The sequence below is a fragment of the Camellia sinensis genome, unplaced genomic scaffold (assembly GCF_055761805.1).
Source record: "Camellia sinensis isolate YWXY unplaced genomic scaffold, ASM5576180v1 Unanchor47, whole genome shotgun sequence".
Taxonomy (NCBI): domain Eukaryota; kingdom Viridiplantae; phylum Streptophyta; class Magnoliopsida; order Ericales; family Theaceae; genus Camellia; species Camellia sinensis.
This window is the reverse complement of record NW_028129345.1, coordinates 392,575-404,619: the sequence shown is the minus strand read 5'-3', so window position 1 is coordinate 404,619 and position 12,045 is coordinate 392,575. Positions and strand designations below refer to the sequence as shown.

General features: G+C 31.7%; 1 protein-coding gene across 1 annotated transcript; it reads right to left on the bottom strand.

The window, feature by feature from the left end:
* Positions 1-2,357: 2,357 nt before the first annotated feature.
* LOC145817602 (MLO protein homolog 1-like) lies at positions 2,358-11,733 on the bottom strand. Its single transcript, XM_082912750.1, has 11 exons — positions 11,324-11,733; positions 10,729-10,798; positions 9,045-10,338; positions 8,881-8,941; positions 8,321-8,406; positions 8,148-8,222; positions 7,805-7,893; positions 7,617-7,666; positions 7,471-7,511; positions 7,180-7,258; positions 2,358-2,627 (listed from the first exon to the last, which is right to left on the bottom strand). Exons 3-10 carry the CDS (start codon positions 9,147-9,149, stop codon positions 7,226-7,228), a joined length of 540 nt encoding a protein of 179 aa, XP_082768876.1. The 5' UTR covers positions 9,150-10,338; positions 10,729-10,798; positions 11,324-11,733; the 3' UTR covers positions 2,358-2,627; positions 7,180-7,225.
* Between the last annotated feature and the right edge of the window lie 312 nt (positions 11,734-12,045).

Sequence of the window (12,045 nt, the reverse complement as noted above, 5' to 3'; positions counted from 1 at the left end):
TATTTAGATTCCCCAAAACCGGCACATGATCACATGCAAGCAACCACATTTTCAACACTGTCACGTACCCAAGCAGAACAGTGCAATGACTTATAAACTATATAAAAATAAACTCTCACAAGTAGTACCACATTTTTTATATGTAGGAGTGTTTTGAATTGATGATTAAAAATTATTTTTTTATTTTTTATTTTTTGTGAGAAATAAAAATAGGTTAAAAATTAAAAAGTGATTTTTAATCTATTTTTTAAAATAAGCCATAGAAAAAATAAACAAAATGGCCAAACTAAAAATTTTGGACAATGGTTTATATAGGAAAAATTATATGGTACTTTTGGGTTACATATGGTGTTATATTTTATTAGTTTAACAAGTATTTAAAATGATCTAAGTATATATGTTATTGTACTTTTTATAAAAAAAATATATAAATAAATAAATAAGTAATATGATACAAATAATTACACTTATCTAAATAAATAACTTTAAATAAGTGATGTAAAACCCCTCTAACTTAAATTTTCCACACCAGACAATGGGGGTGTTTGGTAGGGCTTTTTTGAGCCAACTTATGGCTTTTGGCTTTTAAAAAGTTATTTTGGACTGTTTGGTTAAATTTATTTTAAACAGCTTCTGATTCTAATAACTTATTTTAAGTCAAAAAAGCTGATTCTGAGAAGCTGTTCACCCCTTGCTTCTGATTATCAACTTCTGTTGTGAACATATTAATTCACGGTTATACTCTTAGATTTTTTTTATTTTTTATTTTTTTAAAAATAGAAAAAGACACAAATGGACTATAAAATATTATTATTATTTTTTATGAGAAATGTAAACAAATAGTGAATAATAAAAAATAAAAGTTAATTGAAAAAGCTACTTCACAGCTTATTTAACAAACACTACTCAGCAACTTAAATCTATAATCTAACAGCTATACCAAACAGATTAACAGCTTCTGATTAAAGTCATAATCTATAATCTGTTAAATTATAATCTATAATCTGTTTTAACACCTACACCAAACAACACCAATAAGATAGCAACATATATAGTGTGGAGCTTTTCTTTACAACTATCAAATAATTTCTCCTTATATAATTACGTTTTGACCGGTCAAAGAAACAATAAATATTAAAAAAAGTTTATTAAAATATTTTTTTAAGTGTATTCCAATGAGTCAATAAGATACTCTTATATTTTAATAAATTATATTATTTTAAATATTTGATCTATTAAATCTTAATTTTTATATTTAAAATATTTTATAGACAATTTTACTTTTATAAATATTTTTTGAAACCTTAACAATTTGATGATGTGAATATTTGTATTAAATAAATTTGACAGTGTGAATGTTCACATCATGAAACATTGATGTGAATATTTACATGGTCAATATGAACATTAATGCACTTCACCATATTATTATTAGAGATATTTTGATAGCTATATCATTCATAAGACTTATTAAAATATAAAAAATAATTTGAATTAAGCGAAACATAAGTGAAAAGGGATTTATAAATAAATACTCCAAATATTAATATCATTAAATTATATTATTTTTTTGGTAAATTAAAATTATATACTTTGTTTACCATTGACTTTATTCTATATTGATGGTCTGTTTGTTTCGGTATATATATATATACACTACTAAAAAAAATACTTTTTGCGACCGCCATAAACCGTCGCAAATAATAAAAAACAGTCGCAAAAGACTTTTTGCGACGGCCCATGCGACGGCGGCAAATGGGGGTCGCGAATATGGGGGTGGCAAATACTTTTTGCGATGGCAAAACAACGGTCGCAAATTATTTGCGACCACCTAAACTACTTATGGCGACCCCTATTTTGCCGTCGCAAAAAACAAAGAAAAATACTAACATGATCTTTGGCGACCATCTTGTTACCGTCGCAAAAAATTAAAAATAAAAATAAAAATTAATAAATAAATAAACAAATTGTGAAACATTAAAGCCCTTTTACCTATCCAGCTGTTTATCAAACAAATTAGACAAATCAAACCCACAGCTAACCTCTAGATATTCTTACTATTTTCTTCAAATATTAAAGCTTGAACAAAATAAAAACAAAAAATGTCACAATTAAACAATTACTTTTAATATGTGAAACTTTTTTTCATCATATTCCAGTTGGGGTAATATCTGTCAAAACACTTCCAGTATACAATACTACTAATAGAACTTATAAAAGGCGTGTCAATGAAGCACAAGCATTTTAAAGCCCAAATGATGAACTAAAGGTTTAAGATCTAACACGAGGCCTTTCAAGGACTGGGAACATCATTGTGAGAAGACATAAAAATGCAATCAAGTAAAGACAACCAAACATGCAGAACTAAGCTTCTTATGGAGCTCATCCAATTCCGATTGATAGCATGAGAAACCACATGTTTTAACAGCATTAAAATCCACAAGCAAAAATAAAGGTGAATAACCAGTAGCAACAATAATTCTTTGTTCTCACATGATAAAAAAATCTTATTCCAATCTCTAATCAGAGTAAGAGGGGAAGGGGAATGGAGGCAGGATAAGACAAATCATTGCTTACTTCTAATATCCATACTACCCTTGTTTTTTACCGGTCATACCTGCAACCACCTGCAAAGATGCAATCCGAATAATCAAATTAGTTAAAATTACCCGTGCACAAAATTCTTCCATCAGGTACATATATATTTGAAGTAGTACATAAAATGCCCGTAACGTAAAAAATCACTTTCGAAATGTTGAAATGCAAAAAAAAAAAAAACCTTAGGGGTAAAGTACATGGTTTTTATAGGGGAAGAATCCTAGTAATTTTTCTAGGCAAGACATCAAAAAGGAGCCCAAAACTCCACTTATCAAGGTCTAGAGAAAGCAGCCGGGAAGCACTAGGGTCTACAAAAGGCAGCTATTGGAAGATGCCTAGTGATTACAATAACATCCTAATCTCATCATACCAGCACCAAATATAATATAAGGCCCACCATTTGATAAGTCATACAGTTAATTAAATTACTAAGAAACATCAGATGGAAGGACTGGAATACTGGCACCATTTGTTCACTACTCTTGAATTTCAAATCCTCAAAACAATTTTGATATCCAAATTAAAAATTCAAAATCCACTATCGAATTCAATGTATTTCTGCTGATGCATGTGGATTTAAACATGTTGCCAGACAGAGTTAATGGCATATCTATAAGCTATTCTGATTATTTCTGTTGTCAAAGGAAAACCTGCGACATTCCTTTGTACTGTGATTGTACAGTATTGATTGAAGGGCAGTGCAGTCCATAAAAGAAAATCAAAGATAGGACATGTTTATATATATAGTTCCAGCACATGATTAGAGAGAAAATCACAGTATATACGCATAATATGTATATAAAAATCACAGTTTATATATATAGTTCCAGCACATGTTTATATATATAGTTCACAGTTTATATATATAGTTCACAGTTTAGAGAGAAAATCACAGTTTATATATATAGTTCCAGCACATGTTTATATATATAGTTCCGACATTCCTTTGTACTGTGATTGTCCCAGCCCCAGCCCCAGAAACAGAACCAGCCTCATCATGATTAGAGAGAATTCAGTTAAACATTGCACAAGGAATACCAAAAGCACATGTTTATATATATAGTTCCAGCACATGTTTATATATATAGTTCTGCGCTCTTCATTGCAGTAGAGGTGTTTATTGAGTGAACATGGGACCTGTAACTTTGTTTATTCCAGCACATGTTTATATATATAGTTCTGCGCTCTTCATTGCAGTAGAGGTGTTATATTTGGGTAATCTAATTGGTAGTTCAATAAAAACTGATGCTTCTACTTTTTCTATATTGGTTTTATAATGTTCTAGAAATTCATGTGTTTCATTCAATATCAAGTTGGTGGATAGCTAGGTTCTTAATCATTTGAAGCCATATAATTAATAAATGACATAATGTACCTGTTCTTTCGCGTAGGGCATGAAAAATTGAGTATTTGTGCTGCATACATTCTCTTCATACACAGCAAATATCACAAATACATGCATGGGGAAATATAGTGATATCCTTCAAGAACTTCATACACAGCAAATATCATAAATACATGCAGAAATATAGTAGAGTGGCATACCTATTCATTTTCTTTTGAAGCTTGCTGCCCACTAGATGCATCTGACACCTACAATATGTTAGTATAATGTGTTAATAATTTCCATATGTATATATGCAAATTGATAAAACGTAAAATTCGTCAATTTGTAAGTATTGCACCTCTCTCAAGCTCATACTCCCAGCCATACCTTGTGACTCTAAGAACAAAACACGTGCCGTTAGGTTCTTGATCATCGTAGTGAACCTAGACTCAACGTCTTGTGTCACACGCTGTGTGATCTCATCAATAAATGAAGGGGCTGCTAATGATCTTAGATTCAACCTGTTCAATAATTTTTCCAGAAGATAGATCATTGATGCAATACATTGAGAAGCCACCATGGCCTAATGTAATATTGCTTTTGATCATATTACTTTCGTCATAAATTAGTTTATTTTTTTTATTTTGTTTCCCCCCAATGTGGTTATCCCTTGCGATGAGTTGGAATAACATCTGTAAAGTTTCTAATGTGACACCCAAGGCATGTGATGCTCTTTTATTTGTAACGAAAATATGGGCAGTATGCACCAAGAGCATGCAATTACAATCAGGCTAGCTTGAGGTGTCTTATTTTGTCCATTTTTCATTTAGATTTTCAAAACATAATGAGGAAGTTGTGCATTCGTGGGATTTTGTTTAGGAGTGTAGGGGCATTTGTTAATAAGATTTTAGACGCTTAGGGTATGCGAAGTTTCATACAATGCACAACTCTACTCAACTCCTCTTGGCAATACCTCAATCAAACTACTCATGTTAGACCCAATGACAGTCTACTGTCTACGCTACCATTGTAGATGAATAAAGTTAGTAGATTGTGATGTTTGAATTATTTTGATCCAGAATTGAGAATATAAAGCCAAGAAGAGAACAAAATGAAACAAACAAACAGACTACCATAAACAGCATCCAAATCAAGCGAAAAAAAAAAGAAAAAGGCAGTTTGGTGTTGCTTTCTAGTACAATTGTTAATACAACTTCCCAGAATTAGGTCACTCACTCTAAAGATAATCTGCATGGATATTAGCTTTCAAATAATAGCATCCACATTCATTTCTTAAACCTTCTAGCTAATTAACAAAACAATGAACATTAAAAAAATAAAAAATAAAATTTAAAAATTAATCTAAATTGGAAGGATCTGAAACAGCTAACATATTTCATAATAGGCCACTTGTCTCTTTCCTCATGACATTAAAAAAACAACTCCAAGTTACATAAGTAAGAGTAAATGCATAAGTAAGAGTTTAAATGCATAATAGGCCACTTGTCTCTTTCCCCTTTTAAAAATTTGCATAAGTAAGAGTTTAAATGCATCACTTTGACTAGAAATCTGCATGGTTATTAGCTCTCGAATAGGTTAAAAATGGACAAACGATTACTATACTTTTGGGAGAAAAATTGTTGCCTCAAAAATAAATAGGAGGATTTATTAGAAAACCCTTTTTCAAATACTTGTATCTCAATTAATTCATAACATATTCTTATATTGCAATAAGTCCTATCATTTGGATATTTGATTAAACAAATCTTAATTATCATATTTAAGGTATATTATAGACAATTTTATCTTTACAAATTTTTTTTGAATTTTTAGCAACTTGATAATGTAAACATTCATATATATTTTTTTAAAGATTTGATGTGAACATTCATATTTAACAGTGTGAATATTCATATCATGAAACATTCACCATTAATGCGAATATTATTAAGGGTATTTTGGTAATTATATCACCCATAAAACTTATTGAAACATAAAAAAATATTTTAAACTAAGTAGAATATAAGTAGATGAAGAGAGATTTATGAATAAGTAGAATATAATATAAACTTGATTTGGTACGGATTACACATTCCATGTTTTGAAACATTTCTAGATATTTTTCTATGAGTACATAAACTGATACATACAGATGAAATTTGCAAAACTTATTTTACAAACTATAAGGCTAGTATGTTATTTTAGTGGGTTTCATTTCAAAATCAAATTTTGTCATTGAATGTCACCATATGTGGTTAAGATTGTGAGGTATTGAATTATATAATTTCAATATACATAAATCTCAAACACCTGATTTAATAGTTGAAAGTGGATTGAGACAGAAGAATCAAGGGATTTAAGGACACAAAATCATGTGCCCACAAAATTTATCATTCTTCTACATGCACAGAATCCGATTCGATTCAGTGAGAGAATTGTGTTAGGTTGCATGATCAAATTCAGTACATTTAGAATTTTCCCAAGATTTATCACAAAAGGTCATCTAATTTTTGGGCCTTTGCATCTATTGCCAAGAAATTAAAGAGGGTTTAAGTTGATTAGAGTATAAGCTAGATTTGTCTACATTAATGCAGGTGTCAATAAACTTGGATGCAAATGGTGAATGCCAAGAATGTTCAGTGAAGTCATTGAATGAATGGAAAAAAGCATCAGATTTCCCAGTGATAAATCAAGACTACTCAGGTGCCAAAAACACATACATTTATGCAGCAACGACCTCTGGTTCAAGCCAAGCATTGCCACATTTCCCATTCGACACAGTGCTGAAACTAAACACTTTGAACAAGTCAATCCCCAAAACCCCCCAAGTTATGTTTTCAAACAAGATTTCGAAGTTACAGTCGCATTTTGAAAACACGACTTCGTAAAATAGAACATAGATTTGAAATATAAGTTTTAAACTGCTTGGATTTGAAAATTTTCTCTTAAAAATGTTAGGTAAAAAACACTAAGGAGCATAGTTTATCTTGAAATCTTAGAGCAGCCATGAACTTTGAAAGTTTTCATCAAACTTGGACTTGAAAACTAACATTAGTGCCCCATGGCTTATCTCATAAGCACGCTTCTAAGTGAGAACGTCTATCCTAACAATGCTTGCTCACAAAACTAATTTAATCACAATCAATCAATCCAATCATGCTAAAACTAATTTAAAATCCTACAACTCAGTTATAGATAGTGAGAAAACACGCATCGATTAGTTTGAAATGAAGGCATTGAGGTCGTTGTCTAACCTTAAATCAATGAAATAACTGTCAACATTAAGTCTCTCAGAAGTCCTTATATGCTAGCTGAGTTAGGTTTGGGCTTGACCTGTAATAACAGAAACGAGAGTTAAAAAAATATTAGATCTAGAATTTTTTCTTTCCTAAATAGAACATGTCTGATTGATATTCAAAGCACATGTAGCAGCCATGAAATGAACAGCATATTCAACAATTTTGCAGAGAGAAGTAATTTGAACAATTCAAGCGATGAAGTGTTTCCAGTAAGGAGCTTCCAAATTACTTACATGTCTTACTTACAATGAGTGGCACTAATGAGATCCAGGCAAGCGTGTACCAGCCTACACAAGTTTTAGAAGATAAAAATTATGATTTTATATAATCATGAAAGACTAAAAGTGAATTTAGTCTGATATCATCAAACAGAAACAGAGATGTTTGCTTACTGTAAACATTCAGCAGCAGTAAGATGACAGCAAAAACCCACAGTGGGAAACTGCAAAATCAACCCAAATTTAAAAAAAAAAAAAAAAATCATTAGCATATAAGTGTCTTGGTAGATTCATTAAATGATATTCCCAAAGCCAGTGAGGAATATAGTTGACAATATTGAAAGAAGAAATGATGAAGTTACCTTATTCCCACCACCACCTTGAAGTCATCTTCCATGGATCTCTTAATATATTTGTGGAAATTAAATTTGGTATTTGGAGCAAAATGTGCCTACATACATATATTTATCAGACTTAATCTGTTGGGACATACCAGAATTGGTCATGCATATAATTAACATTTTAAAAAGGACTTTAGGCCCTGTTTGGAGTTGCTTCTAGGGGTGTTCATGTTAAGTATCAAATGATTGATGTGTTGTACTTGAATTTGATAGTGGATTTATTATATTGTTCAATTTAAATCGAACATGTCAATCATTTGAGATTCAACTTGAAAATCCTGGGGAAATGAAGAAGCCCACTTACGTTGATAAACCCATTGCGCATAGTTATATATTCCACCTTTGACACCGAACCAAAGAATTGCCTGAAGAATGCAACCTGGAATAAAAAATTATAATCCCATATCATGCTTTGAAATTAGACAATGTGCTATGATATTTTGAACAATTCATAATTACTCTGAGTTATAATCTTACAATCCATCTGATCCCAGGAGTTCTGGAAAATCTAGTATGACGTCTCACAAATGAAGTCTGATGACTAAACCTAAATCTTGCTGGATCTGTTTAAGAAAAAAAAAAAACTCATCAATAATATTACAAAATCCGAAAAAATTACTAAAAAATAAAAGGAAAATGTTTGGGACCACTTTTGGAGATGATGCCCACATCCCCAAAGTGATCACAGCCCTCCATGTATGTGTGAGGTTCATTCATACATCATGAGTAGTTCAGATTTATGGAGGTCTTGTGGGAGTGGGAATCTTAATCATTGCTCAAAATAAAATATGTGAATTACATTTGTTCCAAGTGTAGCACAACAAATTACACACTTCATTTTCAGGCAATTTTTCAAACTATTTTTTGGGAGCCCAACAATTAACATTAATCAGCCCCTGGAGATTTCGGTCCATAATGTTGCCATTAAGCTGGGCCGTTAAGCTGGCCCTATTTGAAATTTACGAAGGCCCAAACTTAGGCCCAATCTTCATATATAAAAAATAATTAAATGAGAACTGAGAACAGGAAGGAATTACCATTGGTGAATTGATATTCCAAAGACGACGTATCTGATTCCCAACCCTTCCATTTCTTCATCTGGTGAATAAATAATAAATAATAAATAAACTTGATAAACATAGCTGCATCCAAATAGCCTGATATGTAGATTGGAATTTTAAATTGAAGAATGTCTTCACACCTTACACCATTCGAAGTCAAGACCTTTGGTAGATGAAAAAGCTACCCCAGAAAATGAATAGCGGTCCACAATGAGGGTGGTTCCACTTCTCAACTTAGACTCCATTAATGATCTGCAAATACATTGTAGATGATCATGTACAATACAACCTTCACATTTCAAATATTTGCTTGTGTGAACGTCTAAAGTACCAATCGCTAACAGATTACATAGTAGAACATTTGGGGATTATAAATCCAACATTCTAATAACTTTACTGTCAGATGGATCTGTTAATATGAAAGAAAAAAAATGGGACCATTAGACAAACAAAGAGCATAATAACTAAATGATTTCGAAAGTTACAACATCATATTGCGTAGGAGGCAGAGCCCTTGCCCTGCAAATCTGAAAAAGTTCTGTAGACAGCTCCTGCAAAAGGCTTCACTAGTTGGCGATGCTCACAGAATCACTAATATGACTCAAAACAGGTACATGAGAATCTACTAAAAGTGAAACACGTAGCTCAAAAACCGTGTCAATATATTAGTATTAGATTTTGAAAAATGATTGGACCTAATATAAATCGTATAAGGTAACCCTGTGGAAAGATATGATCAACCAAATGGATGTATCCGAACCCGTCATATCTGCAGATCAAACTAAGCCAGAATCAGTGCCACATGACAACAATGTTTTGGATGACATCTGCAAGACTGATGCTTGCAGTTTTTCTTTACTAGAGTAAAAGTCACAAAATAAAATTTAATCTGTCCCCAAATCCAGACCTTTTTTCAGCAAAATGACAACATAATGTTTAACACTAATGTCGGAGTTGAGCATAAAGAAACATTTAGCACTTCATACACAGCTATTTATTAATTTTAAGCTACTTTCATATGTAGAACAATACAAATGACTGAAAAATTGATGATTACCTACAAATGCAGAAAAACAAAAATTAATTCCCATCCAAAAAATGCAAAAAATGAGAGGATCAACTGAACTGACATGAGATCCCAAATAGCCATTTACAATTCATGATCCACAGCTCCACCGCAACGTATTATCCTTTTGGGAGTCCAATTAAAACACCAAGGCAAGGCAGTGTTAAATACTAGAAGAGAAAACAAACAAACCAACAGCAGAGTTGAATAGAAAACCAAAAAAATAGTCCCTTACATGCTGAAAAAGCTGACTGATAACACACTGAAAACGCTCTTGCACCATTGGGGGCGGTCCTTGTCCATGTCCTTGCGCATAGGCATAGTCATAGGCTGGAAAGTATGGAGAAGAAGGGATTTGCAAATCATCCCTAAACAACAACCAAATTCAATTGTAAGGCAATAATCAAGACAAATAGAAACACTCAAGTGAATAAAAAAATTAACAACAACGGCAAAATCTAAACACAATCTAAAGGAATTCAATTGCAATCCTATAATTTTCATTCTCTGCATGAGGAATATAAATAAATCTGTAAATGGAATTATAAACATGACATCCAAAACTAAATATAGAGAAAGAACACTGACATCTAAAATGATAATTAGATGAATATACTCAGATCCTCAATCATTCACATGCAAAACAAATTCCAATAGGTTTGGATGGTAACAGCCTTATACATGCCATCAACACATGTACATGTCGTGTTTTTACTTGTTAAATTTCTATCATAATGATAGAACACAACACTACTTACAAATCAGAAGCAAGAGCATCACCTCCAGGACTATCAATTCGGATGATAACAGCCTTATATCTTTTTGACTCTGGAATAAAAGATCAGCATTAGCTGGGGAAGGAGCACAATTATAGACAAAGGAAAAGCTAACTGAACACAGAAAAGTAATTAACTCAGTGAGCAGTAAAATATAGTTGGTAATGCCATAGCAATTCCTTAATCTATAAATCCAGTTCATCATTTAAATTCATGTCTTTCTTTATTTTGTTATTATTATTATTTATTTATTTTTAAGGTCTCATGCATCTTGAATCCAGCATCAGTGTTGCAATCTTGCAACTACGTTTATTTTTCAATTCCGTCTTCATAATTAGGATTTGCAATTTAACTTGGAACTCAAGATTGAGTATTTCTTTCTCTTTATTCATCAGATTAAAACATCAGACCGTTTCCATTCAATAGGTCTCCAGGTACTCAAACATTTTCGTGCAATTGATACTTCACTTACAAGATGGTGATCCTTTCATTTAATGAATTATTTGAAAATCACTTTGTCATATTACACAAACACTGCAGTCACCAATAGATGAAATTGAAATGAAAAAAAAGGAACCTGAGTGAGTTGGGAGACGAAAGAGTCGTGATTGTGAACATCAGAAGTGAAGGAGCAATGATCGATGCTACTAGAAGCGGAAAACAAGAGGCTGAAGTTGGATGCGACGGTGAAGATGACGAAATCGAATGATCTCTACTGGTTCTGATCATCAAACCTTAGTAGCTCCGGCATTGTTGTCTGCTGCTTCTCATCACAATCTTAGAGAGAGAGAGAGAGAGAGAGAGAGAGATGTGTTTGTGAATCGTCGGGAAAGTGAAAGTGAAAAGGGGGTTAGGGCATAGGTATAATAAGAAAGGGGCAAAATAAATAAAAGAAAGACTCAGATGTTGTTGTAAATATTATTTTTTGCGACCGTTAAATAGTCAGTCGCAAAAAATTAGTCGCAACAAGTCACTTTTCTAGTAGTGATATATATATATATATATATATATATATATATTTATATAAAAATATTATCCATATTTTTTTATGTTTGGTATGATTGAAAATGATTCCGAGATCAATTGAAAATAAATTTATTTAAAAATAAAATATTTATTTATTTATTATTTGATAGGATATTTTCTACTTCAAAGAGTACATATTTTTAGACTAAAATTTTATTGCTATCACCACATTACCACAATTAGGGTTGGTTTGACATGAACTATATAATTCATCTTTTTATCTTTTTATCTTTTTTTCATCACATCACCTCTCTACTTTTCTGCACATCTTTT

Excerpts from the sequence above, each read along its gene's own strand:
- LOC145817602 (XM_082912750.1), bottom strand. The coding sequence starts at position 9,149 with ATGGAGTCTAAGTTGAGAAGTGGAACCACCCTCATTGTGGACCGCTAT. Across the intron at positions 8,223-8,320 it reads CTCCTGGGATCAGATGGATT|GTTGCATTCTTCAGGCAATT; the intron begins GTAAGATTATAA and ends TTTTTATTCCAG. Across the intron at positions 7,894-8,147 it reads TGCGCAATGGGTTTATCAAC|GCACATTTTGCTCCAAATAC; the intron begins GTAAGTGGGCTT and ends ATATGTATGTAG.